Here is a 27661-nt window from a genome sequence, read left to right as displayed (position 1 = left end):
TAATTTATTTCATACCGATAATACGAAACTGAAACAACACCCTAAGGCTCTGGGCAACGCGTTTCAACCTGTACGGTCTTCTTCAAAGCCCACCTTATTCCAAATGAACAAATATACAAGCTGCACCGCCCCTCCCCCCCCCCCCCACATTTTATATTCTGTTTCCCATTAGACATAGAAAAAATCCTACAATTTAACAATCCTAAACATAAAAAATTAAAAATAAACCAACTATAATTGTTGAAGTATTTTCTCCATTGTTAATTCATTATCTCAATTTTATAACCATAATTAATTTCTCAATAAAGCCACTTTTACATCATTTTTACTAAATAAAAAACACAAGTGTCATTCTTCGTACCATCATACTAATATCTCTAATATTAAATTCGTTTCCTGATTTTCTACACCCTCATAACATTTACAATACTTCCTATTTCACTACAATGCCTCCATCCACTAATGCCAAGAAACATAATAATAATAACAAAAATCATTACAATTTATTTCACAATCGGAGGTGAGGGTGCCAGCTAAATCAAACAGCGCCTAGTCATCATATATTTCCCATTAACCCACATGCACATACAGTTCTTCATCCTGGTTCAACCCCCACGGGCTCTGCTATTAACTCTGATAATATATTCCGACTCCATTCTCCTCAAAGTCCACTCCCTGTCTCCTCCTCGTGGGGATAGCAGAGCCCTGTCAATTCCAAAAAATAACATATCATCTACTCTCCCCTCATGAAATTGTCTGCAGTGTCGCGCTATGGGATAATTGCCATCATTGTTCTTAATCGCCCACCAATGTTCCAATATCCTTTTTTTGACAGGAAAAATTGTGCTGCCCACATAACAGAGATTACACGGACATTTAATAACATATACAGTATAATCCGAATTGCAATTTATGAACCTGTTAATCTTCTTCTCCTCCCCTGTGGGCAACATGTACGTTTTACAGTTTTTACTATACTTACATGCCTTACATCTCATGCATTTATAAAAACCTGTCTGTTTCATGAATCCCACACTCTCATTCTTACTTTTATTTACATAACTGTGTACTAAAATATCCCGCAGAGATCTATTATTCCTGTATGTTATCCTTGGATAGGGGCCCACTAATGAGCCTATCACCTTATCCGTTCTAATCAAATGCCAATATTGCTTTAAAATATTCACCATTGCTTTGGAGCCGGCATTATAGGTAGTAATACATCTTATCACCTTCTCATCACTGTCTCGTTTTTTTGGAAACAGGATGCTCTCCTGATTAATATTTGCTACCTTCCTACAAGCATCCCTGATAATGCTCCCAGGATAGTCTCTGGCTCTGAACCTGGCAGTCATGTCACTTTGTTCTTTCTCAAATCCAATCTTCGTACTGCAATTTCTCCTTGCTCTTAACAGTTCCCCATAGGGTATACTCCATTTGAGTCTAGCGGGATGGGCACTCCTAGCATGCAAAATGCTATTACCTGCTGTGCTCTTTCTATATAAACTTGTCTGTACTTTATCCCCCTCTATTTCAACTAGAACATCCAAAAACTCCATCATTTATCTATCCATTTTGTACGTAAATTTCAGATTAAACTCATTCCTCTGTAAGCCCTCCACAAATTCCAGTAGGACATCCTCCGGTCCATTCCATATTATAAAAATGTCATCAATAAATCTTGTCCAAAAGATCAAATATTTCATCCACCTATCATTCTCTTCTGTCATCACATATTGGATTTCCCACCAACCCATAAATAGGCATGCAAAACTCGGAGCAAAACAGCTCCCCATCGCAGTCCCTGTAATCTGCCTGAACCAATTATCATCGTACAAAAAAAAGTTATTTTCCAAACAAAATTTCAACATTTCTGATAACATTTATGTATGTTCGTACATCTTCAAAGGCTTGTCCCTAAAAAAGTATTCACATGCCTTAATCCCTAAATCATGATTAATACTGGTATAAAGGGATACCACATCTATAGTTGCCATGATGTAGCTCTGCTTCCAAGGAATGTCCTGAATTTTAGTGATAAAAGCCATGCTATCCCTACAATATGAGGTCAAGCTCAAAACATATGGACATAAAAAATGATCCAGGTAAATAGATGTGTTTTCTAAAAGACTGCCTCTTGCTGACACTATTCGTTTTTGCCCCATTGTCAAGTTATTCGCCCAACATTTCACACTATTCTTCCATAATTGTAATAAATCAAATCCTACTGCCTCATGAAAGAATAGTGTGAAATGTTGGGCGAATAACTTGACAATGGGGTAAAAACGAGTGCTTGAGACTTTGAGGAATGCAACATCTTTTGTCATCAAGCCTGCTGACAAAGGGGGAAATATGGTATTGTGGGATGTGAGTAAGTATAAGCAGGAGGCAAGGAAACAGCTGGAATTTTCCAGATGTTATGAAGCATCAACGGTAATGGCATATAAGACCTCTATTAAGACCTATTACTCTATGCTTTTGGATTGGTATGATCGAGGCTTATTGAGTAGAGATGAATTTGAATTTTTATGGTGAAAAAAACAACAGCACCGTGTTTTTATATGCTGCCTAAGATTCATAAAGATAAAGACAATCCGCCAGGAAGACCGATAGTGTCAGCAAGAGGCAGTCTTTTAGAAAACACATCTATTTACCTGGATCATTTTTTATGTCCATATGTTTTGAGCTTGACCTCATATTGTAGGGATAGCATGGATTTTATCACTAAAATTCAGGACATTCCTTGGAAGCAGAGCTACATCATGGCAACTATAGATGTGGTATCCCTTTATACCAGTATTAATCATGATTTAGGGATTAAGGCATGTGAATACTTTTTTAGGGACAAGCCTTTGAAGATGTACGAACATACAAAAATTTTATCAGAAATGTTGAAATTTTGTTTGGAAAATAACTTTTTTTTGTACGATGATAATTGGTTCAGGCAGATTACAGGGACTGCGATGGGGAGCTGTTTTGCTCCGAGCTTTGCATGCCTATTTATGGGTTGGCAGACAATTTCATGAGGGGAGAGTAGATGATATGTTATTTTTTGGAATTGACAGGGCTCTGCTATCCGCACGAGGAGGAGACAGGGAGCGGACTTTGAGGAGAATGGAGCCGGAATATATTATCAGACTTAATAGCAGAGCCCCGTGGGGGTTGAACCAGGATGAAGAACTGTATGTACATGTGGGTTAATGGGAAATATATGATGACTAGGCGCTGTTTGATTTAGCTGGCACCATCACCTCCGATTGTGAAATAAATTGTAATGATTTTTGTTATTATTATTATGTTTCTTGGCATTAGTGGATGGAGGCATTGTAGTGAAATAAGAAGTTTTGTAAATGTTATGAGGGGTGTAGAAAATCAGGAAATTAACTTAATATTAGAGATATTAGTATGATGGTACGAAGAATGACACTTGTGTTTTTTATTTAGTAAAAATGATGTAAAAGTGGCTTTATTGAGAAATTAATTATGGTTATAAAATTGAGATAATGAATTAACAATGGAGAAAATACTTCAACAATTATAGTTGGTTTATTTTTGATGTTTAGGATTGTTAAATTGTATGATTTTTTCTATGTCTAATGGGAAACAGAATATAAAATGGGGGGGGGGGGGAGAGGCGGTGCAGCTTGTATATTTGTTCATTTGGAATAAGGTGGGCTTTGAAGAAGACCGTACAGGTTGAAACGCGTTGCCCAGAGCCTTAGGGTGTTGTTTCAGTTTCGTATTATCGGTATGAAATAAATTCATTATTGTGCAGTAGTACAGAGTGCCGGCGTTCTTTTTCATGATTATGGACTGGAAGGAAATCCTTGAATATATATATATATATATATATATATATATATATATATATATATATATATATATATATATATATATATATACACACACACACACGCTTTTTCTGACGTTTTGTCAGTTTTTTTTTTTTTTTCCTCCTGGTGTGTCACAGGTTTTAAACCGTGCGGCGCCTGTCATTGCACCATGTTGATTACGGACCCACACCTCGTGAGTCTGTGGTGTCTGAAGCTTGACCACTACTCCAAGTCCTGCTCTGCCTGCTGGGCCATTGCGCCAATGGCTTTGAGGGAGCTGTCCTTACAGGTGCCAGCAACCCTGCAGGCTACTATGCGGAGATCTTGGTCCCTGTCAAGGGGAAGTTCACGGGACTGCTCCAGGACCCCCAAGTCTAAGGCTTCCCACTCAAAGCCATCGGTCCACTCTGATAAGAGGCACAAAAAGCACAAGAAGTTGAAATGTGCTTTGACTTTTCCTTGTCTTGTCAGCCGGCGTGACAAAGGAACATCGGCATAAGAGGCACAGCTTTCTGGAGCCTGTGCCAGAGCTGACTCCGCGTCTCCCCACTTTTCCAGGAGCCAGAACGACCCTGCTCAACACAAGGAGTTTTCCGACATCATGGCCCTTGTTTTTAAGGGAGCTGAACCCTTTGGCGCGCCTTTTTGCCCCCTGGCGTCAGGGGAGACCCAATCTGGTTCCACTCCGGCGACTTCAGCCTCAGCTCCGATTAACCCCTCTGAATCCAGCCATGGATGTTGATTGGCGCCGGTCGTGCCACTGTAATCTTCCATGAACGGCGGTCCTGATGCAATGTTTTCAGTACCACATGCGGTGCTGGTCCCATTTGTATCCCTGAATCTGACATGGAGACGAAACTGAGTCCACTGACGCTGATTCTGGCGCTGACAGAACCCATGTGTCCTAGGTCGGCACCTCGGGCTTATTCTGAATGCCTAGGCCGCAAGGAAGAATTGGAGGGGTCACTGATCCTGTAGGGTACCTATCAGAAGGTCAGGAAAACATGGACTGGTGTGAGGAACTGGGTGATGCTAGCGGATTGGACATGTCTCCAGATACCAGCATGCTTTCTCCCCCTATTGTGGCTAAGGAGAAGGGAGCCACCTAATCTATGGTGGGGAAGAGGGCAGCTGAGGTCCTGGATCTTGAGTTGTCCTCATTGGCAGTCAAAACAAACATCTTGACAGAGATGCTGCAACCAGGAACCCCTGCTCCCTTTTAACGAAGGCCTCACTGATGTTCTTCTGGGTACTTGGTCCAAACCAAGCACAGGGGCTCCTGTGAACAGAATGATTGCCCGCTGCCATCACCCGGCACTTGGTGATCCAAACTTCCTGACACAGTACCCTGCCCTGGAGAGCTTGGTGGGCCAAGCTTCATCCTCTCATGGCACGTTCCCTGCTGCTCCTCTGGACAGGGAATTCAAGAGGCTTGATAGCTTTGGCAAAAATATGTTTTCTTCTGCCATACTTGCATTGTAGTCAGTGAACACCAAATGCTTATTGGGCCGCTATTCCCACACAGTGGGTTGTACTCTCCCAAGCAGTCAGACAGGAGAGTCGCAACAAATTTCACTATATGCTGTGGCTTGGACATGACAGACTTTCTGGGTAGAGCAGTTTTGATGACGGTGGCACTTAGACGCCACGCCAGGCTGAGAACGTCTTGCTTTTCAGTGGATTTCGAGGCTTCCCTCATGAACATACCCTTTGGAAACCGTTTCTTCAGCGACAATATAGATTCGTGCTGGAACGCTTTAAGGACTCACAGGATACAGCCAGGTCTCAGCTGCCCGTGTCCACAGTCTTCCTTTCGCTCCTTTTGTGGCTACGGAAGGGGCGTTCAACCATGCCAACCATATCTCAGCCACCTTCCTGCACAGGCTTCCCCGCCTCAATGTGGGAGTGGTTCCTACCTACCCCGTGGCTCGGGTGGCAAGCAGTCTGCTCCTACCACCACCCCACCCCACCGTCAGCTGCAGCCTCCAGACACTCCTAATCTTGCTTTTCTAGACCATGGGTTGAGCTGGTGACAGAATCCACCATCATCTCCGCCACTGACCGTCCATAACATCAGACAGGTGGATTCTACAGATCATTTGAAAGGGCTACTGCCTTCCCTTCGAAAGTCTGCACCCACCCCGTCCCTCAATGTCTATAACTTATGACCGGCTGTACGAAGATCATTTGTCTTTGCTCTGTGAGGAAGTCATGGCTCTCTTGGCCAAAAGTAGGCTGTGGTTGCCGTTCCTGCTACTTTCTGGTTCCTAAAAAGGACAAGGGTCTTCATCCTATTCTAGATCTATGATGCCTTAGCATGTTCCTCAAAAAGGAAAATTTCAAGATGTTCACATTGGCTCATGTCTTGTGTGCCCTAGATCCAGGAACGTTGGAGTTGCAGGAAGCTTACTTTCACACCTTCGTCCTGTCTGCCCAACGGTGTTACCTCCAGTTTATGGTAGGCCACAGGCATTTACAATTCACTGTGCTCCCCTTTGGCCTTGCCAGCACCCCTCAGGTGTTCATCAAGGTGATGCCGTTGGTCACAGCACATTGGCGGAGATCAGGGGCACCAGTCTTCCTCTATGTCGATGATTGGCTGGTGAAGGGGGGCTCGCCCCAGGCTATTGACTCCCACCTCCAGACTATGGCAAACCTCCTGCATTCACTGGGGTTTACTATCAACGTGGTGAAGTCACACCTGACTCACTCCCAGATGCTTCCTTTCATTGGAGCTGTTCTGGACAGGTGCCATTTCTGACTTATCCTCCCGAGCGGCGAGTCCAGGATATTCAGGCTATGATACAGATGCTTCACCCTCTATGCTGGATTTCAGTGAGATTGACTCTGAGGCTGCTGGGTCTCATGGTCTCCTGCATTCTGCTGGTGACACATGCCAGATGGCATATGCAGGCTGTGTAGTGGGACCTGAAGTTCCAGTAGGCGCAGCATCTGGGGAATCTCTCTGACATGGTGCTGATTTCAGAGGGAACTGCAAAGGACCTGCAGTGGTGGTTAACGAGCCGAAGTTGGGTCAGATGCAGACTTCTCTCCCTTCCCCAACGACATCTCACAGTAGTGACAGATGGGTCACTCCTGGGATGGGGTGGCCATTTGGGAGAGGTGGAGGTCAGAGGTCTCTGGTGAAATCCGGACTCCACAAAAACATGCTGGAGCTCCGTGGGATGCGACTGCCATTGGAAGCCTTTCTACCCTCCATCAAGGAAAAGCTGATGCAGTTGTTCACTGGCAACACCACCACCATGTGGTATTGCAACATGCAGGACGGGGTGGTGTCATGGACCCTTTATCAAGAGGCTTTGCATCTCTGGACATGGCTAGAACAGCAGGGCATATCCCTGGTGATTCATCATCTGGCAGGTTCCCTGAACACCAGAGAGGATGAACTCAGCCGTCGATGCCTAGCGGATCACAAATGGCATCGCCATCTGGAGGTGGCACATGGTCTTTTTCATCAGTCGAGAGAGCCTTGGTTCGATCGGTTCGCCTCCAGGAGAACACGCAAAATTAGTAGTTTTGCGTGCTAAAGTTTCCAAGGCAGCTCTCGCTCAGAGACTGTTCGTCTCAAGAGGAACTCGGGTCTCCTGTATGCCTTTCTGCCCATACCACTCCTTGCAGAGTTCTCAAGATGATCAGGAGAAATGGGACCAAAGTCAACCTTGTTGCTCCGGACTGGGCATGGAGAGTCTGATATCCCGAGCTTCTGAACATGAGTATCGATCCTCCAATCAGGCTGCCCCTTCAAAAGAATCTTCTATCACAGCAGCAGGGGAGGGTCCTCTACCCGAACCTGTCCACTCTCCAATTTCTTGCGTGAGAATTGAACAGCAACAGTTGACAGCTTTCGACCTTCCTCCTGAAGTCTGCAATTTTATTCTGGCAGCCAAGCATTCCTCTACCAAGGCGGTATATGCTTGCTAATGGAAGAATCTTATATATTGTACAGAAAAGTCCATTGACTCTTTCTGCTTCCCTTTCTGATGTTCTTTTTATTCTTGCTCTTGCCCAACAGTTCTCTGCTTTGGGGTCTCTAAAGGGTTACCTGTCTGCCTTCTTGCAGCTTCCCGACAAACCCTCTTTATTTAAATCCCCTATTGTAAATAGATTTCTAAAGGGTCTTGTATAAATGCTTCGCCTTCTTCTTTTATTATGCATCAGTTGGACCTTAATTTGGTCCTCACATTCTTGATGTGTGCTCCCTTCGAGCCCTTTCATAATTATCTGCTCCAGCTGCTCACCATAAAAACATAATTTCTTGTGGCAGTAAAAGCTGCCCATAGGGTGAGTGAGCTGCACACTTTATCATCCAAGCCTCCATTCTTGTACATTTTTCCAAACAAACTGGTGCTTCGCATATGGGCCTCTTGCCTACCGAAACTGGTAACATCATCTCATGTGGGCCATTCTGTCACTTTGCCTACTTTCTGCGCTCCTCCACATCCCTGAAGAGAAGAGATTCCACTGTCAGGTCCTAAAAAGAGTGTTGCTGTTCTACCTTGGCTGCACGCAAGAGTTTTAGGTAGACAACCAACTCTTCGTGGGGTATGCTGGTGTGAAGAAAGGTCAGGCGATGCAGAAACAGACCATCCCTTGATGTCGCTCTTTACATCAAAATCTGCTGCGCAGTGGCCCCGGGTTCAGAGGCTCATTCCACCAGAGAAAAAGCTGTGTTAGCACATAAAGTCACAGTCCTCAACATCTGCCAGGCAGCAACATGGGCTCCCTTACACACGTTTACCAAATATTACTGTCTGGTCCACAGGAACAGGCATTTCACCCGTTTCGTCCTGCAGGACTTTGTTGTCTACATTTGTCCTCAGTCCCATCACCTAAAACTATTTATAGGTAAGGAATCTGCAGCTAGAAGTCTCTATCAGATGAACAAGTTACTTACCTTCTGTAACACCTATCTGGTAGAGACAATATCTAGCCAAAGATTCCTTACAGACCCACCTATCCTCCCTGCTCTGCGGACAGATTTCTAGGGTTAGAGATGATCCCTTTAAGGACCCTAGTTTGGATACACCAGTGTCAGTGCCCTCTATGTCTCTGCACTCCTGACGTAGAAAGTTGTGAAAAGTAACTGACATCACTGTGCTAAGGTACCATCTCTTTAGGTGATACAGGCATCAATTCTGGTGTGGAAGACGCTGCCATGCAGAGATGACTAACGCCACCTATTGGCATGCAGGGGTACTGCTCACGAAAAATCTTCGTGATCCAGTCTGACACCTGGGGAAATTCAAAGGTAAAGAATCCACTGCTAGATATTGTCCCTACCACATAAGGCTTTACCAAGGGTAAGTAACTTGTTCTTTAGCATGAAATGCATCACTGCACCAATTTTTGATGTGAGGAATCAGTTTGCATTAAAAAGTTCAAAAATACAAAAGCACACAAACAGCCACTCACATTCTGTGTTTGCTGTGTGTTCACTGTAAATATTTACTGCATATGATGCATTTGTGGTACTTCGTAGTGCGAATGGCGTAATTTTGGGTGTGAGAAATTCACAGGAGTCAGTACACATCTCAACTAAAAATCGCAATCCTTGTGAACCACTAAAATCACTAAACACGCCTTAGCTTAACCCCAGGTGTAAGCATGGCCCAGAGCAGACATGCTCAACTTAGAGGCAATGTGTAAAGTATTTATGCAGTACTAAAACAGTTATGAAGTTGAAATGCAAAACAATAAACATCCCCAAATTTCTTAGAAAAAATCGATTACAATTTAATAAATATAATGACACCAAAATGACAAAAATCTGATTAGAGAAAGTGGTGACATGGGTTTCAAAATGTTTATGTAGAAATAATGCCAAGATGCCCAAAATTCCAATGACTGTCAATAAACAGTAACAGGGCACATTTCAGTGCTGATCACAGTTGAGCATAGGTCCGATACACCACCAGGTTCGTCCCGGGCAAAATAATTTACCTTCTGACTTAGTCATTTAAGTCCCAGCCACCACAGGAGTACACTTATAAAGCCCCCAGGACCTCAGTGGGAGCACCTAGGGACTCATTAGATGTCAGACAGAAGCCAACAACAGAGCCCAGTTCACGCCCTGTTGGCATTGTTCAGCTGGGCAGTTACAGGATAGACCTCTTTGAGCTACCTGTGTCCCTGTAGCTTGAACAGCAAGTCAGCCTTATGATCCTTGGAGTCAACTTTTTTGTCCTCGCTGCAAAAGAGCGAGAAGTGGTCAGGTCTCTTTTCAGGTAGCAGACAACAGGTTCAGTCCTCTTCTGATCCTCCACAGGTCCACAAGTGTCCTAAAGAGAGTGCCTGGAGATGCCACACTTACACCTGACCCAAGCTAGTTGATGAAAATGACTCCTGGGCATGCCCTAACCAATGGGGTAATGTTCTCATGGCTAACTCTACCCACTTTGGGCATTTTCAAGATGTTTAAAGTCTTCAGCCACCCTGAACTTGATCTCTAAAGGGCTGTGTGTGTGGGTGTGTGTGTGTGTGGGGGGGGGGGGCTTACTGTGGTAATCCTGCTGTCCTCCTATATCTAACACTAAAATCCAAAATTGAAACCGGTCCTGTTTGCACAACCAAGTCAGAGAGAAAAGTCTGGTACAAAAAAAGGGAAGCAGCCTTTTCTATGTGGGCGGAGCCACGCGTGCCATAAGTTACCACGCTTGCTGAACCATACATGTGCCTTAACCGAGCAAATGCGTGCCTAAGGCACCATGCATATGCGTGGTTCAGGCACACAGCGGGAAGAAGATGGAAGCTCCGGATGCAGCGGCTGGGTAAGTGGGGGGGGGGGGCTGGTGTGGGTAGGTGGTGATTTTTAAGGACCGGGTTGGGGAAGGGGCAGTTTGGGGGAGGGGATCGGGGTTGTTGTATTTTCATTTCCAGCATGTGGTCGTGTGAGGGCTCAGGGTGGGGGGGGACTGGGGTAGTTTTCAGGACAGGGTGGGGTTGGAGTGTGGGGGAAGGGGCATTTCTGGGTGGCAGTTTTAGGGCTAAGACTGCAGGGGGTAAAGGGGCAGTTTTGCAGGGCAGTTTTAGGTTTCAGGGCAGGGTGGGGGGTGTAGGGGTAATTTCGTTTTTAGGGGTGGGGAAGGTTTTAGGGCTCAGGGCAGGAAGGGTCTGGGCATGTTTGTGGGAGAGCTTGGGGCAGTTTTTTGGGGGGTTCGGTGGGTGGGGCATCATTTAATTTTAGTGTTGGGGAAGGTTTTAGGGCTCAGGGAGGGTGTGGTGGTATGGGGTATTTTTTTTATAACGGGCCTGGGTTTTAGGAGGGGTTGGGTAGTTTTTTTGTTTTGGTTTTTTAGCAGGGGCAGGGTTTTAGGGCTTAGGGTGGGGAGAAGCTTGTGGTCAGGTTTTGGGAGTGAATGTTTTTAGGTGTAGCTGTAGTTTTAGACCTCAGGGCGGGGGGAGCAAGGTAGTTTTTAATGATGATCGGGTTGTATGACAGAACCACGCCTGCCATATTTACCTTTACTAAGAATGCTTTTAAAATGAAATTTGTTGTAAAGACATGCGTGGTAAAGACACGGTCATGGTTCAGACCTCCGTTGTTAAGCCATGCGTGGTTCTGCCATGTGTGATTGTCATACAACTAGAAAAAAGTGGGGATTTCAGCAACGAAACAGTGAAAGCACAAGAATAGTTTGGCATTCTGTTTCCATCATTCGAAGAGCACCCCAAGGATTATATGTGAACTCAGCAGACCTATCAAACAGGCTTTTATACTGTAGTGCCCTAGAGGGGGCCCACTGTGATTGGAACCTGGCAGACTGAAGGGGCAAATGAAGGCCCATGTCTAAATATCAGCTAAGTTTTGTCTGTGACATGGGAGGCCTCTTTGAAGTGCACCCCAAGTGTTATATGAAAAACCCCAGCAGACCTTTCAAGCGGGAATATCAAAAAGGATGCTTGCGGTCCCACACTGCATATTCTATCAGGTTTGGAGTGGCTATCACTGTCCATTCAGGCGAGCCTTTTGTTTGCTCCCGAAAGACTTTTCACACCTATTCAAATGCTTATTACTGGCTGGCAGACGTAGAAGAGCAAAATGAAGATGAGTCTCCAAGAAATTCAGACAGGAAAAAGGTGAATTTCTAAAAGTTACTTTTCTTTAACATTTAGTGAAAGTCCGACTTCAACATTTAAGTGAATTTTTTGTTATAACTATAAAAAATAGTTGTTTAATTATTGTTGTCAGTGGGGCCATTGCCAAGATACAGTAATATTGCAACTTATTGTTTTCTTATGGAGCAGGTAGTCTTGCTATGCTGAAAATAGCTTTTGGGGCTTTTTCGCTGTAGGGACATGTATAACAGTAAGCATTTACGTGTCTTTCTTTCAAATACCATGCACCCAGAATTATGGGCAATAACACCTACTTAGGGGGAACATAAATATTCAAAACAAGGGTTTAGGCCTTGCAGAATAAATTCTTTGATAGATCAAATTTGCACTTTAAATTTTATAGTCATGCTGCAGAGGGTAAGCCTGTTTACAATGTCACTGTAGTGAATGGCACAGTGGGTACTACAGCCTACTTGTGACATTTAACTTACATGCCTTGGATGCACATTCATACCATATACTAGTGACTTGTAGGTACGTTTAAATATGATAAGTAGGAGCATCCAAGTTTTTCCATATTGAAAGGTGGAGTACATGCACCCTATCCCACGCTTGCAGGGGTAAAGTGTGCAGAGTTCTACAGCCAGCAAAAATATAGGGTCCAGGAAAAAGCGAAAATCCTAGGCTGATCACGCAGAAAAGGCAGATATCCTACATCAGTAATTTCACTTAAGCATAATGAAAAAAAAAAACACAATTATGCAATTTATGCCTCGTAATTTAAATGTTGTCCTGGCCTAATTGTGACACAAGCCATATTATTTTGCACATTCAATATCATACAAAAACAATACCCTAAACTGACATCTACTGAAGAGTAACTATCACTCCCTTACTCTTGCTTGTCCTTAATAACCTAATCCACCATCGCAGCAAAATTTACCACATTATGAGATAGTTAACATCAAATCAAGGTTTGCAATTTTACTGAAACTCACATCTGTTTGAGAATGGCTGTCTCAAGCAATTCTCCCAACTTCATTCATTATACAAAATCCATGATCCAAGTTTGATAATTCACTTAAGTCCGCTGTTACAAAAAGACACCGCTTGAATGACCAGCTGGATAACAGAAAATCATTAACTGACTTTCAGGCACTAGGTATATTACCACATTCTATCTGACATTAAACCTAAAGCAAAACCAAAATATTTACCCAGCTACGTGGCAACTCCCATAGGAATTGTAGCCTGCACTCTGTCTTAAATGAAAAATAACTCGATATGGTCATCAGAAATCCAATCAAAATTGTTGATCCACAGCAAGACACATGATCCTTTTTAGAGTAGCGGGACCCCTGAAATTATGTGAGGTACTGGTTAACTTACAACCTCCTATGTGCTTGCAACGTCCTTCTGGACAGGAGTTTTCAGAGACATTAAACCTATTTTTTTACTAACAACTGCTATCGACACTGCTTTACAGTGCATGAGCACCGAAACAACTAAAAAAGACGTTCTACTCAGTGATACTGACAAACAACATTTTGGCCTTCTATTCACCATAGAAAGCAAGAATATATTCTGTAATTGGAAACAAGCTTATAAACCATTTGTTCCTACTTAGTGTTCTTCTCTCAGTCATGTTTATAAATGTGGTACTATTGCCATGGACAACAAAGACCTCATATCATCCACAAGATCAGTGTGAGACCAGCTGTACCTTCAGCCTGTTCAACTTCCATGAAAATTGTGTAACACAGTCCAAATGCTTCAACTACACTTTTCTTCAAAGTATCCCAAATGTACCTTACCCATTCAAACAAGGTCCTGAACTAATTAGTTATTTGTGGTTTCCAACTTGTAACTCATCCCTTAAGGTCAATATTTCTCTTTCTTATTCTCGTTTTACTGCTGTTTGAAACTACATCCGCACAAGCAAGAGAGGTACATTCTTTAAGGATTAGTAAATTTAGCTGGTAATTCCTCTGCTGAACATACCAAGTTCTTCAAACCTCTCATTAAAATTCTTCACCTTCAATTAATGGTCACACTCCATTATACAATCCTGGTCTTTTAATCTTGATTTAGTGGCGGGATCCTAGAAACAGAGCTACATTATCTACTGTTAGCCATGTGTTGCTGAAAGACGTTTGTAATGCTGCATCTTATTCACAGAACATGTGATTTTGCAGCATGAATCTTTTTTGGATTCACATGCTGTGCATTATTCCACTATGTAGTAGTTGGGTCCAGAATAGTTTCCCAAAACCTTTAGTCCTTCTTCTGTTTCAGTGTTTTGTTGTCGGATGTCGACTTACCTCCATTTGGTGTCCCTTGTGACGTCGTCGCACTTCCTCTGGAAGATACCACCTTTGGTCACCATCTTCAAATTCTTTCTTTTTTCCGCCGTTGGGTCTGGACCCATGCCCAAGAATCTTGAACAGTGGGTAATCATCCAGTCTGCAATCTGTGCTTGTGGTGGACCTTTGAAGCACCTGCTCCACATTCACACCAAAGAGTAATAGAGAGAGCCATAGGGAGGACAGCATGCTCCCTCTTCTCTGCATGATTCGGGCCAGTAGAGTGATGAGAAGGAGAATGTTGCAGAGGGAGAAGCTGCAGGCTTTGACTTTGAAATCGCCGACGTAGAAGTCCAGGGGTCAAAGACTCACTTAGACATGAGGTAAGAGAACCATCCACCTAAAAAAATATGCCAAATTCATGTAATACCGTCTCGAGAGCTTTAAAGGGAGCCTCGATGTTGAAGAAAACTACGTCCACAGCAGCGACCCGAGACAAGGATCCCCTCTGAACTTGTGATCGGTAGACTGCAGGAGTTAAAAACTCCAAAAAATCAACAACGTTGAAAAACGTACAGAGGATAGAGGCTTCGATGCCCAAACACAAGAGGTCATATTCGGAGCACAGAATCTCGATGACCAACAAAAGACTCTTCAACGGCAAAGAGGAAGACAGCCAACAATCTCGACACCTAACAACAGGTGGCTGAGATAGAGAAGAAAAAAACAGCTGAAGGCCGAAATGGCAGTTCTTCAAAAACACAAACAATTCAATGAAAATCTAAAGGAATTTAGAATTCCAAAACTACCCTTGCCGCAGAAAGAACAGGAAGAGTTAAGTGTCGAAGAAATTGAGCCACCTCTAATGCCAGAACCACAACAAGAAAAGGAGGAAGAAGAGCTCTTTTATGAAGAGGAAGATTATCTGTCTATACCAAGGTTCATAGGAATCTGAATACTCAGAGGTTCAGTTGTAGGACTTGGATTCGGATGCACCCAAAGAGGCGGTGGAGTGCTACCCAAACAAACCATCACCACCTGATGACGTAGGCATCTACAGTCCGGTTACAAAGAAAGTAGCAGATACATTTTGGGGTCAGTTAGAGGGGGAGAAGCCACAGTCATGTTTCTTATGAGATTCTTTTACCCATACAATTTGGGAGTCCATATCGGCCCATGCTACCTAGTGTTTTAGATCAGGGAAGGGAGGCCTTCAGGGAACCAGCCACATGCAAAGTTATTACTCCAAGGATAGAAAATAAATATATGTTTTCATCTAAAGATCCTGCATATATAGGGGTTCTGTGCCAGCTGATTCAATTATTACAGCCACAGCCAGGAGAAAAACCCACATCCTGGCGACTTCTGGTCTACCTCCAGACAAGGAGAGCAAACGGTTGGATCTCATGGGCCGAAAAATTTGAGAGAAGCGCAGCAAGTCACTGACGCGTTGCAAATTCAAATTCTCTACCTACAAAAACTGAGATGGGAAGTACAGTTGATGAGAAACTAAACCTACTGAGACTGCCAGGTCCATGGGAGCCCTAAAACAACATCAGTAAGATGGATTTATTAGCAGTACATCTACCTGGAAAGAACAATCTAGAGGCGGACAGATTGAGCAGACCTGCTTCATGTTCCCACGAATGGGAACTCAACCAGGCAGTTCTTCAAATGATGTTTCAGGAATGGGGTACTCCAGAAATAGACCTATTTGCAACACCATTGAACGCAAAATGCCAATGCTTTACCTCCAAACGACATATCACCAATCCATGGGGAATGCACTGTTGATGAACTGGTTAGGGAAATTTGCATACGCTGTTTCCCCAATATCTCTGAGATACAGTGTGATCAGAAAATGCAAAATTAGCAAAATGATATTAATTTTAATTGCGCCACAATGGGCAAGATAAACATGGTTCTCAGAGCTCATCGAATTGGCACAAGGGAAAATAATAAAACTACCATAGAGACATGACCTGTTGTCAATATTAAAAGGAAGGGTTCTACAACCAGAGCCAAAATCTTTGAACTTGGCAAACATGGCTCCTGAGGACTTAGAATTCAAACATCTGAAGCTGTTAGAAAAAACAATGGCCTTCCTAAGAGAAGAAAGGAAAACAATGACTTGAAAGTGTGATACTGCTATATGGAAGAGATACTCACTATGGTGTTATAAACAAGGAATTCTAAAAAGAATCCAAAGAAAAAACGATGTTGACATTTTTAACAGATCTTCTAGAATGCAATCTAAGCTATCATCACATTAAGCACTCATCATATTCCTTGATTCAACAGTAGGTCAACAGTTTGGTTCAAGACCTGAGGAAGGCGAGGGGTAACCCCCAGACGAAACACTTGTTGGCTTGGCTAGAACGGAAATCAAAAAGAAGAATAAAGAAGACCATGTGCCAAATGTTGGAATCTATCTGATTTATTTGTGGACTTTTAAATATTTATTGAGAGTTGACCGACTGTTGAATCAAGGAATATGATGAGTGCTTAATGTGATGAGAGTTGAGGATAACATTCATTAGGTATTATCATTGCTAAGCTTTAATTGGGGAGGTTTTCTTAGCTCAAGCACTGTCGGACTGAAATAAGTTGGAACTTGCTGGGATAAACTATACTACCAATAGAAAGGTGAGCGCCAGACCCCGCAAAAACCACCCCTTAGTATTATTAGTTGTTGCAATCTAAGCTATACTTCGTTAAACGTACACTTAGCTGCTATAGTGGCTTACACAAAAGGACACTTATGGGGGAAGTTTTTTTTCACAATACCAGTAGTAAAAAAGTTTTTGGAAGGAGCAAAAAGATTGCACCACCAAAAAAGTTACCAGCTGCTAATTGGAATCTAAATGTGGTTCTCACAGAGTTAATAAAGAGCCCTTTTGAACCTTTACCCAGAGTAACTTTACAAATGCTCACTCTAAAGACTGCCTTTATAGTTGCTATAGAGTCCCTGCACAGAGTAAGCGAATTGCAAGCGCTCACATTACAAGAATTTTATTTTCAAATACACAAGGACAGGATTGTTTTCAGAACTGATCCTCATCAGTTCTTAGCAACAGTGATTTCAAAATTACACATAAACCAAAGTATGCAAATACCAAGTTTCTTTGAAAACCCAAACAATCATGCTGAAAGAGCATTGGAAACAGTAGATGCAAGACAGGCAGTAAAGTTTTACATTGAAAAGACAAAGCCATATAGGAAAACAAAACAACTCTTTGTTTACTTTGCAAACAGTTTTCTAGGAAGACCAATAACCAAAATTTCAATTGCAAGATAGATCGCACAAACAATTCAATTGTGTCACAAGAATGCAGGGAAACAATTGCAATCAGCGGTAGGAGCTCACTCAACAAGAACGAAAGGAGCAACTATTGCTTTTGTAGCAAATACACTCTTACAAGATGTTTGTATGGCAGCAGTATGGTCTTTGGTACACACGTTCACAAGACACTACTGCATAGATCGACAAATGAATAAAGAAGCACAAGTGGGACAAAAGTTTTACAACATTTATTTAGTAATCAGTTTTAATCTTCAACCCAACCTCCTCAATAATAACAAACTGCTACTAAGTCAGTGCACAGCATGTGAATCCAGAGAAGATTCATGCTGCAAAACTTAGTTTCTTACCTGTCAGCGTAGTTTGGCAGTTTGAAGAATTTTCTGAATTCACAAGCGGCCCACCCACCTCCACCAAGAAGATGAAAAAAAAAAAAGAAGAATCATCTGAACATGGCAACCAAAGGTGAGAGCTTCCGGAGGAAGTGTGACAACGTCACAAGGAACACCAAATTTGGGGGTACATCGATGCCCAACAACAACAAAACACCAGAATAGAGGAAGGACAAAACGCTTTTGGAGACAATTCCAGACCCAATCACTAGATGCCAGAATAATGCACAGCATGTGAATCCAGAAAATTCCTCAAGCTCCAAAACTACACCAACAGGTAAGAACGTTTATGTTACCATGCATTATTCTGTAGACAGTTGAGCAAAATGTGACACTATAGTTGATCAAATCATTGTAAAATAGGGGTTTGCTACTACCTCCTTATCAAACTCTCCTCCGCGTGGGAATATTACAACTACATAATCAGTGTACAGTATGTGACTCTAGAAGAGATGTCATGCTGAAAAAGACACCAGTTACTTATTTGTAAGTATGATTTTGCAGCTTGGTATTCTTCTACATTCACATGTGGCCATCCCACCTCGCCAATGGCAGCGAAAGTACTTGAAAAAAGAATAAAAATAGAAAGTGACATGTATGAGTTTTTCAGGCTTACGGTCATAGTGAGTCATAAGCCTCCACCCCAAGTTGACACCCCAAAACAAAAACTACTACAATCTCTTCTAAATCCAACCGCTAGATGGTGGAATTATGCACAATCAGTAAATCTAATGGATGTTTAATAAGATATTTATATTGGATTTTCGATGCAGAAAGTAAACATAAGGAACAAAATAGGAACTAAATAGGCAAAGTAAAACAATTGTCTACGGCCTATCCGGCTACATATCAACACAAGGATAATCATTGCAATCCCTGGAGCCTAAAATAGTCCCACCAAATGCCCAATATTTGATGATGTTTCTGTGGGCTGCCACGCGCTGCAAACACCAGTTCCTTAATTTTTTAACACAGTGGCATAACAAAACTTGAGGGGGCCCCCCTGCCCAGTACATGGAGGGGGCCCATCTCTGGACTCACTCAGGAGATCTCAGGTCAGGGTGCTGTGCTGAGGGACTACCCTGGAGCTCAGCCCCCACACACCATGGTGGCTGCGGGGGCCCTTGTTACGCTACTGTTTGAACACCAGTTCATAGGCTGCTACCTAGCCTGCAAGTCCGGGGCAGCAGCTGAGGTCCAGTTCCGGTCTATATCCCACTTTTCAAGCAAAATGCCCATTCCCACAAGGTATGTTTTGGATCGCTTCCCACTCAGATTGTTCAATAGTCCTGTGAGGCCAGTCCGAGGTGAGCAGTAAACTGGCTACCGAACACCCCGGACAGAACACACATGAGTTGGGACCAGTATGTATGATGGGGCACGACCAGACTATGATAAAAATCTGCGCTCCTATTGCATGTGGATGTTGGGACGTTACCCACGTTCCATAATATAACGGCATCAGGTATTTAATGAGAAAAACATTCAATTAAATCATCTGGAGCCACACTGGGTGCAGAGGGTAGCAATCTATTCTGGGGAGTTGATGATCAAGGAGCAGTAAATCTGGGAGTTCCCACCATGACCCCAGCGGCCGGTTTGACAACAGGGCATGGCGGAACTATAGGAATCTGAAAATTTGGGTGTGGTGCAGTTGGAAGTCAGCCTGCAAGCCAGAGAAGGACTGCCAATGTAAGCCGTGCCACATGTAGCCCAAACATGAGATTCCCAGGCCAGCCACATGACGAAGCAGTGCACCTCTCCCTAAAGTGACCAGGGACCATGCTCCATCCCCCATCCTTACCCCTGCCCCCCAAGCCAGTCCATCTCGTGGCCGTTTGCCATAGCCTGAAAATCATCTTGGCTAAGTCTGGTTGGGAGCGGATAGCCGATCTACGATTGCATCCCATGACAGGAACAACAGTTTCCTGCAGTATGCCGGATCCTTCCGTCCACTTAGAAGCCACACATTCAGGACAACCAACTGTGAAGCCCTGTATTAGAGCTGCAGGTCAGCTGCCATCGCCATCAAAGGCACACTGCACGTGTAAGCCGGATGCTATGTGCAGAACCCAAAGGGCCTAATGGCTCTATAGAAAGGGGCGCACCAATGCCTGATCGGAGAGGAAAACATAGACCTGCGGGTGTTATGAGGGATGTTTAGCAAAATGAACAGAAAGCATGGCAACACCATCATTTTGAACAAGGCAGTCCTCCCAAGGATGTTAAAGGGCAATGAAGACCACCACTAAAAATCCTTATGCATATGAGCTACCAGGGACGCCAAGTTCAAGGACCAGAAAAAAGTGGGGAGGAGTTAGATGTAGATGCCAAGGTAGAGGAAGCTTAACCAATGGAGCGAGATGAGTGCCCGCCAATCATGATGCTGCAAATTGCCCATCAGCGGGATCAATAGGGACTTGGTTTTGTTAACTAGTAAAGCTGACGCTTGGCCATAAAGGTCAAGCATGTGTAGCACTTTAGGGTCCGATACCACAGAGTCGCTCAGAAAGAGCAGCACATCATCGGCGTACAGTAAGATGCGGTCCTTCTCGAGACCCTCCCCCCATCGAAACCCCTGCAGCTGTCCGTTGCAGCGAACCCATGTCACCAGGGGTTCAGTTGCGAGGGCGAAGAGAAGGGTGGAAGGGGAGAACCCCACTCTGATTAGAAAACACCCTTGAAAGGGACCCGTTCACCTGAATCGTGGCCCTGGGTCTGACATATAGGTTACGTACATATGAGATAAATGGGGCCCAAAGCTAGTGCGAGCCAGAGAAAGTCCCAGTCGATGGAATTGAAAGCTTTCTCAAACTCTATGAGGAGAAAGGCATTGGACCCCATAAGCAAATTTATGGTATGCCACCACAGCCTGCACCCTACGGATACAGTGCCGATTACCACAATGCGGCATGAACCCACATTGGTCAGGATGGACTTGCGTGGGAATGACCCATATTAGACGGTTAGCCAGTACTTTCTGATAAATTTTAAGTTCAGAGTTAATGAGGGCAATAACACGCGCTACTCTCCAGTGACCGTCTGCCTTGTGCAGGACCATTATGGTTGCCTTATTTAACTTGGCCAAAAAATGGTGGTGTTGTAGAGTGCCAGTAAGTGGGCCAACACTGGCTTCCAAAGTTTCTTGTAATAATACTTCGGAAAGCCATCCGCAATAGAGCTCAGTGGCAAGTCCGCAGTCATAGGGTGATCTCGTACGGTGGGCATGTATAACGTGCAGTAGTGATCGGCGAACACTGACGCTATATCACAGGTCTTTGCAGCCATTCCCTGATCATGGACCCGGACACTAGGAAGCACTCTGTCTGCTAGTCCGCAAGATGCCAGCTAGTACAGGAGCTTTACTCGACTTATTGCCCCAGTCGCAAACCGTACTCTGGGAGGCTACCTAGCACTGTCTCACCTCGTCAAGACGTAGCTTTTGCAGTGAAAGTCTATCTAGCTTAAGCTGACCTGGTTCAGTAGTATCTGCAGTAGACTGTATCTCTGCCTTCGCTATTCAGGCTTTCAGTTCTTCAATCTGCAACAGGTTCTACTGATCAAGACTGTGAAAGTATGTTTGAGCAACCTCAAAGTGTCCCCGAGGAATCCAACAATCCCATGTTTAGCTCCAGGAAGGTGTCTAGTTCCTGCAACAGGAAGTCTGTCAGAGCAGTATCCAGAAGTGGCCGCACATGATGCCAGACTGAACTTTCGCCCTGGGTCTCAAGTCCCAGGTAGGTGATGACTGGGGCGGGGACCAAAATACTCCTGGGCAGGATCTCTGATCCTGTTGTGAGGAACAAGTCAGTGACAGGTAGTAGATGCTTAAACTGGTTTTATGTGCCGCGGAGGTATGAGTGTAAGCTTGTGTTTGAAGTTTCCAGGTGCGGCTGACATTGCAAAGGCCAAGGCAAGACACCCAGTCCGCAAGATGGGAAAGGCACGAGCAGGTCGAGGCCCTAAAACTGTTGGCATTGAGAGCATCGCCATATTGAAATCCCCACTCACCAATGCCCCCAGGGTAGGCCGGTCAGTACTTGCTTCACCGCATTTAACTTAGGGCCAGAAAGCTGAGGGGCAAACGTTAATGCTTAACAGATTGTAGGCCCACCCACGACTACCCTTCAAGAATGACATATCTGCCCTGTGGGTGACCACCACGGGGAGGCATTTGTGAATGAGGATAGCTACGCCTTATTATAGCCATTGTGATGTACCTTATTGTATCCGTATCGTGCCCGGAAGTGGTATCGGGTACCAAGAAGGTGCGTTTCTTGCAATTGGAGTACATCAGGGACATGGCGTTATGAACATCCTAAAACTGCACTTCATTTAATACGATAGTTGAAACTGTTGCTATTCCATGTCATTAGTTTGAATCTAGAGGAATTTCAAGCCACAAAACCATATCTACAGATAAGTAAGTGATGTATTTTCCTCTGTCAAGGCATGATGCAGCAAAAAAAGTCTTTAATATTTCTCTTTTAAAACAGTGAAGTGGAGCTTGTCTGGTTATGTGTACTGCTCCATTTGGTTTAAGCATACCTTTAATTTTCCACAGTTTTTGATATTTATTTTATGAATTGTTATTAACAGATAAAAACAGTAAGAACATGTTTTCCTTAAATTGGAATTCTATTTGAGTTGAAGAAATGTTTCCTCTCCATTCACCAGCTATTCTCGGATCCTCTTTATGGGCAGAGACGTTCATTATTGATGATTTCAGTAAAAATAGCATTTATCAAGGTCAGATACTACAGGTAAATAACCTTTACACCCTGCCAGTCTCACTGACCTCTAATTACAGACATACAGTCCTCTAGTGGCTACAGTAATGTTTTCAGCTTTTTAAATTGATGTTCCAGTTCCAAGCACTAGATAACAAGAGAGTGAAAGCAGGACTTTGACATACTAATCTATAGTCTGTGTAACCAGAAAGTAAAACTTAGGGTCCATAAAGCCAGAAACAATCGTAATGACGAAATATCGTGGCATGTAATGAATCTGTCCTCTCTTCTGTTTCTTAGCACCTATGATCGATTGTAGTTTTTTTTTATCTCCAAGGGAGTTTAAGATCAAATGGAAGCCCTGGAAAATGTACATGACCTCCTTCCTGTCAGAGTCTGTTGTCATTTGCAGTGAGCAGTGTCTGAGAACTCTTCTATTATTTTACAGAATGTGAGCACTTGATTCGGCACATGCTGGTCCTAGATCCAACTAAGCGACTATCCATGGAGCAGATTTGCAAACACAAGTGGATGAAGCTTGGGGATCCTGATCCGGAATTCGAAAGGGTAAGGAGGCTATTACTTTAGTCCTCGGACACAGTTTTCCTATGCGATGCAGGATGAGGCTGCTATTCATAGTGTAGTCATTTATGGTGCAGTCTTAATCTGGTTTCCGGGTGTGTGTCCCTGGATATGTGTGAGGTGTCTTACTTTAGAAACCGCAGTTGTTTAATGACCAGTAATATGTTGCACCTGATTTTAACCTTTGTCTTCCTTCTCTGCATGAGCAGCTCATTGCCGAGGGTCAACATCTCAAGATGGAGCGTCGCATGGAGCCCTTAAATGAGCAAGTGCTGCAGGCCATGGTGGAAATGGGGCTGGACAGGGAGCGCACACTGCAGGTAACACTGTCCAGACAGTGTCTGAAGGAACAGGGTGGTCTGTTAATGCCTTATAAGAGAGTTTGTTATTCCTAAGGGCAGAGGCATCCCCTCACGCTTTCAGTCGTTTAGTCCTGCAAGGCAACATTTTTCTAATTTAACCCCAAGCTTTTTTCAAAAAACACTTATTATTTTGCTGAGCTTTATCTGTATACATAACAACCCTTCATATGACCACATGTGGTCAATGCCTCCTTGTCTGATATCTGATTGATGTCTCTGATTGAAACTGCCCTTCTCTAGCTATGTCAGTGCAGCCTGATATCACCAGCAGTGGTTACAATTCGATTCCTTTTTTTTAAACAAATCTGTTGATTTGAAAATTAGTTATGTCTGGTATTCAATCATACACAATTGAACCTATGGAGAATGTAAGCCTCTTTCCTTATCCTACTGGTGATAGGCTGGTCTCAGATAATTACTTTAGGAAAAGGGGTGGGCGAGTCCAGAGGATAGTGTCAAGCCAGCCAACGATTACAAATAAGAAAATAACATTTTGTATTCTTTGTGCAGATGCAGTTACATCCGACTTGGAGCTAACTAAAAGGTTTTAAAAAAGAATGTGAACTCAAGCACTGGAATAGATTAACCAACTGTAATACAAAAGGCATTCTTTATCTAGGACAATTTGCTAGCAAAGAAAACATCAAATGCAATTTTGTTGCTGAAACTGATTACTAATTGAAATGGGCCTCATGATTTACTTAATAAAGTATGGAAAAAGCAAAAAGGGAATTAAAGAAATACTTAAAAGAACTCAAGTAAGTTGCAGTGAGCAACTAAAGAAGGTATTATGGTGCTGTTTCATGGTATACTGTTGTGTTCTTTGCCCTGTGTGCCTGGACTGTGAGTATCTGTAAACCTGCTTTTTGGATTATAGCCCCAGTTTCACACCAGTCCAGTGCTTGTGCAGAGGCCTGGGACTACCCTTGATTTATGATGGGTTCTGGACTTATCCTGGATCTGATAGGACATACCCTCATAATTAACAGGAGGACTAAAGCTTCACTTGTGTAGCATGGAGGTGGCAGCTTACTGTGTTTTTTTTATTTATTTTTTATAATTGTAGTCTGACCGAGTCTTTTTACCTGCATCATACAAGTGAGAGCCTACTTTCCCATTCGTCTACAGTTCCTCCGTAATATTGGTCGTGGACTCCTGGCACTGAGATCCTGTGCACCTGAACATATTCATCAATGCTAGTGGAGTTGGTATGTAGTGCATGAGTGCCTGAGTGAAACAGAATGGCACAGGCTTCTGAGTTCCATTTTGGTAGTCCCTGGCCTGTTCCTGTGCCCAAGATGGAGGTGAGGTTTCTTTTCCAGACAGCAGGTCTTTTGCTGACATACACAGGACTGGAGTGAGGTAACCCGGCTACTGAAGGGGTGAAAGAGGAGCCTGCCTTTCTCTCAAAAATTCAATTAGTCTTCCAGGGACTGTAATTTGATGACGATAATGGAGAAGGGTGGGACTGCAGTTGCAGTCTCTGTGTCAGAGTGTAAAGGGCCCTTCTGAAGGAAAGCAGTCCTGTCCTCATCACTCTCAGATGTGGCTGTTGATAGTCGACGTGCTGACTGCTCACACTGCTTTGTGCCTCTTTGTGGGTGATTTATACTGGAGACAGCCCTGCTGTGAAACACATCACTCAGGTCAAAGGGTGTGTCTGTAGGACCGCCTGAAAAGCACACATGAAAGGGGAACCGACCCAAACTAGTTTTGCAGTAATAGACAAAGAATCCACATGTTCTGTCTGCTAACTCAGTGGAAAGTGGCTCTTTGTGGGTGCTCCAGACTGGAGACAGCCCTACTGTGTAAAGCATCACTCAAGTCAGAGGGCTGAGCCTGTAGGATGGCCTGAAAAGGACACATGAAAGGGTAACTGACCCAACCAGTTTCACAAAAATAGACAAAGAATCCACATGTTCTGCCTGCTAACTCAGTGAAAAAGTGTAGGTTGCTGAACTGCTGCTTGTTCTAGTTCCAAGTTCTCTACAGCTGAGGAGTTGTGCCAACCATCACTCTAGGTCTCCGTTGTCACTCTAGGCCTCCTTCTGCAGAGCCTGGGTCTTAGTCGGCTCTGTGCCTCCCAAAGGTTCCGGGAGACAGAGCGACCCCTGACCAGCTCAGAGTTTTATGAAGCCATGCACCTTATGTTTGGGCAGTCTGACCTCACTTAGGGCCCTTTGGGGTCAGCAGAGGCCCCATCAGGTTCTGCACCTGGGGCTTCGGCTCCAGGGGGCAACCATGGATCTGTTCCTTGATTCGAATCAGCGTCGGTCATCGCACCTCAACCTTCACCGACGCTGGTTTAGACGACAATGCTCCCGGAGGCGCCCATGCCCCTGGGCTGCATCAGTGTCATCCTCATTGCCGACATTGAACGGGATCGGCGTCGCGCAGCACTGATTTCAACATCGACAGGGACATCGCCCCCTATGTCGGATCCTTATGGATTGGGGGTACGCTGAAGAATGGTAGGGTCGCTGTACCCTTTAGAATACCAGTTCCAAGACCCTTTGGACTGGCGTACGGACCTGGGTGAAGCCATTGGTCTGGATACTTCCCCAGACACTGGCATGCTTTCTCCCCCCTACCGTGGCTACAGAGGAGAGAGTGTCCTACTCAATGGTGGTGCAGATAGTGTCTGAGGTCCTGGGCCTCGTACTGCCTTCAGTGGCAGTCAGGACTAACCTCCAGACAGAGGTGCTTTAACCTAGGGCTTCATCCTCTGAACCCCTATTGCCCTTTAATGACGCTCTTACTGATGTCCTGCTGGGTACCTGGTCCAACCCTAGCACAGGGGGTCCTGTGAACAGGACTATTGCCCACCGCCATCACCCTACTCCAACTGACCCAACACCCCACTCCTGAAAGCTTGGTTATCAAATTCTCTACATCCCAAGCCCCTTCCCTTCCGCACCCCCGGATAGGGAACCTAAAAGGCTGGGACCACCTTGGGAAGAAGATGTTTTCTTCCGCCAGCCTGGCATTGTAGTCCGTGCACATTGCATGCCTTTTGGGTGTCACTTCCACACACTGTGGAATACTGTTGCACAAGTGCTGCCACAGATCCCAGAGGAGGACCAGGCTGTATTCTCGCAAGCTGTTGGTGATGGGACAGTAGCAGCAAAGTTCATGATCTTATGTGGACTGGACTTGACCGACTCGCTGGGCAGATCGGCTTCATCGACAGTGGCCGTGAGGTGCCACACCTGGTTGAGGATGCCGGCCTTTTCAGGGCATGTCCAATCCAACCTTATGGAGATGCCCTTTGATGGCACCTGTCTCTTCTGAGAGAAAGCAGACACTGAGCTTGAGTGCTTCAAGGTTTCTTATGATACGGCCTGGTCCTTGGGCCTATAGTGGCCCCTTGTCCCCTCCAGTCTGCTTTTCACTTCTTTTGTGGCTAATGTAGGGGCACCAGCCCCATCCGTTCCCCTTCAGCCACCATGCTGCCCAGCCTCTGCATGGTCAGGGATGTGGGATCCACCTCCCTTGTGGATAAGGGAGTAGCCAGCCCGCAGCACACACACCCCTCCCCCCCCACCTGCCTCAAACCTTGCTCTTATGATGATTCCCCACCAGGGGCAAGTCAGAGGCAGGATTCGCCATCAACTGCTCTGCTGGTAATCCATCACGACAAACAGGTGGGCTTTGCAGCTAGTCCAAAGGGGCTACTCCCTCCCTTTCGAGGCAATCCCTCCACCCATGCCTCCATCATATGCTCAAATGATGGAGGATCACTTGGCACTTCACCCCGAGGAGTTTAGGTCTCTCTTTGCCAAAGGAGCCATAAAGAGATTCCCTGTACAAGAAGTAGGTCATATTTGCAGTTCCCTCTACTTTCTGGTACTGAAAAAGGACAGGGGCCTCAGCCCTATCCTAGACCTTCGGCCCCTCAATCTCTTCCTAAAAAAGGAGAAGTTCAAAATTCTCTGTCTGGCTCAGGTTTTGTCTACCCCGGACCCAGAAGACTGGATGGTATCGTTGGATGAGCAGGACGCTTATGTCCATATTCCCTTCCTGCATGTCCCCAGACATTACTTGCTGTTCACAGTAGGCCACAATCACTTTCAGTTCACCAT

The 27661-nt window shown here is 44.4% G+C and overlaps 1 protein-coding gene across 5 annotated transcripts in view; it reads left to right on the top strand.

Annotated features, from left to right (window-relative positions):
- The window catches only part of SIK3 (SIK family kinase 3), a 585214-nt gene that overhangs the window by 472541 nt on the left and 85012 nt on the right, over positions 1–27661 (top strand). For all 5 annotated transcript variants that reach the window (XM_069224967.1, XM_069224965.1, XM_069224966.1 and 2 more), the window contains exons 7-8: positions 23084–23202; positions 23427–23537. In XM_069224967.1, the coding sequence (XP_069081068.1) occupies positions 23084–23202; positions 23427–23537 (230 nt within the window). The remainder of the gene's footprint in view (positions 1–23083; positions 23203–23426; positions 23538–27661) is intronic.

This window comes from Pleurodeles waltl, chromosome 3_1, assembly GCF_031143425.1.
Source record: "Pleurodeles waltl isolate 20211129_DDA chromosome 3_1, aPleWal1.hap1.20221129, whole genome shotgun sequence".
NCBI classification, from domain to species: domain Eukaryota; kingdom Metazoa; phylum Chordata; class Amphibia; order Caudata; family Salamandridae; genus Pleurodeles; species Pleurodeles waltl.
Note: the sequence above shows the minus strand (reverse complement) of the source record. Positions and strands in the feature narration are given on the sequence as shown.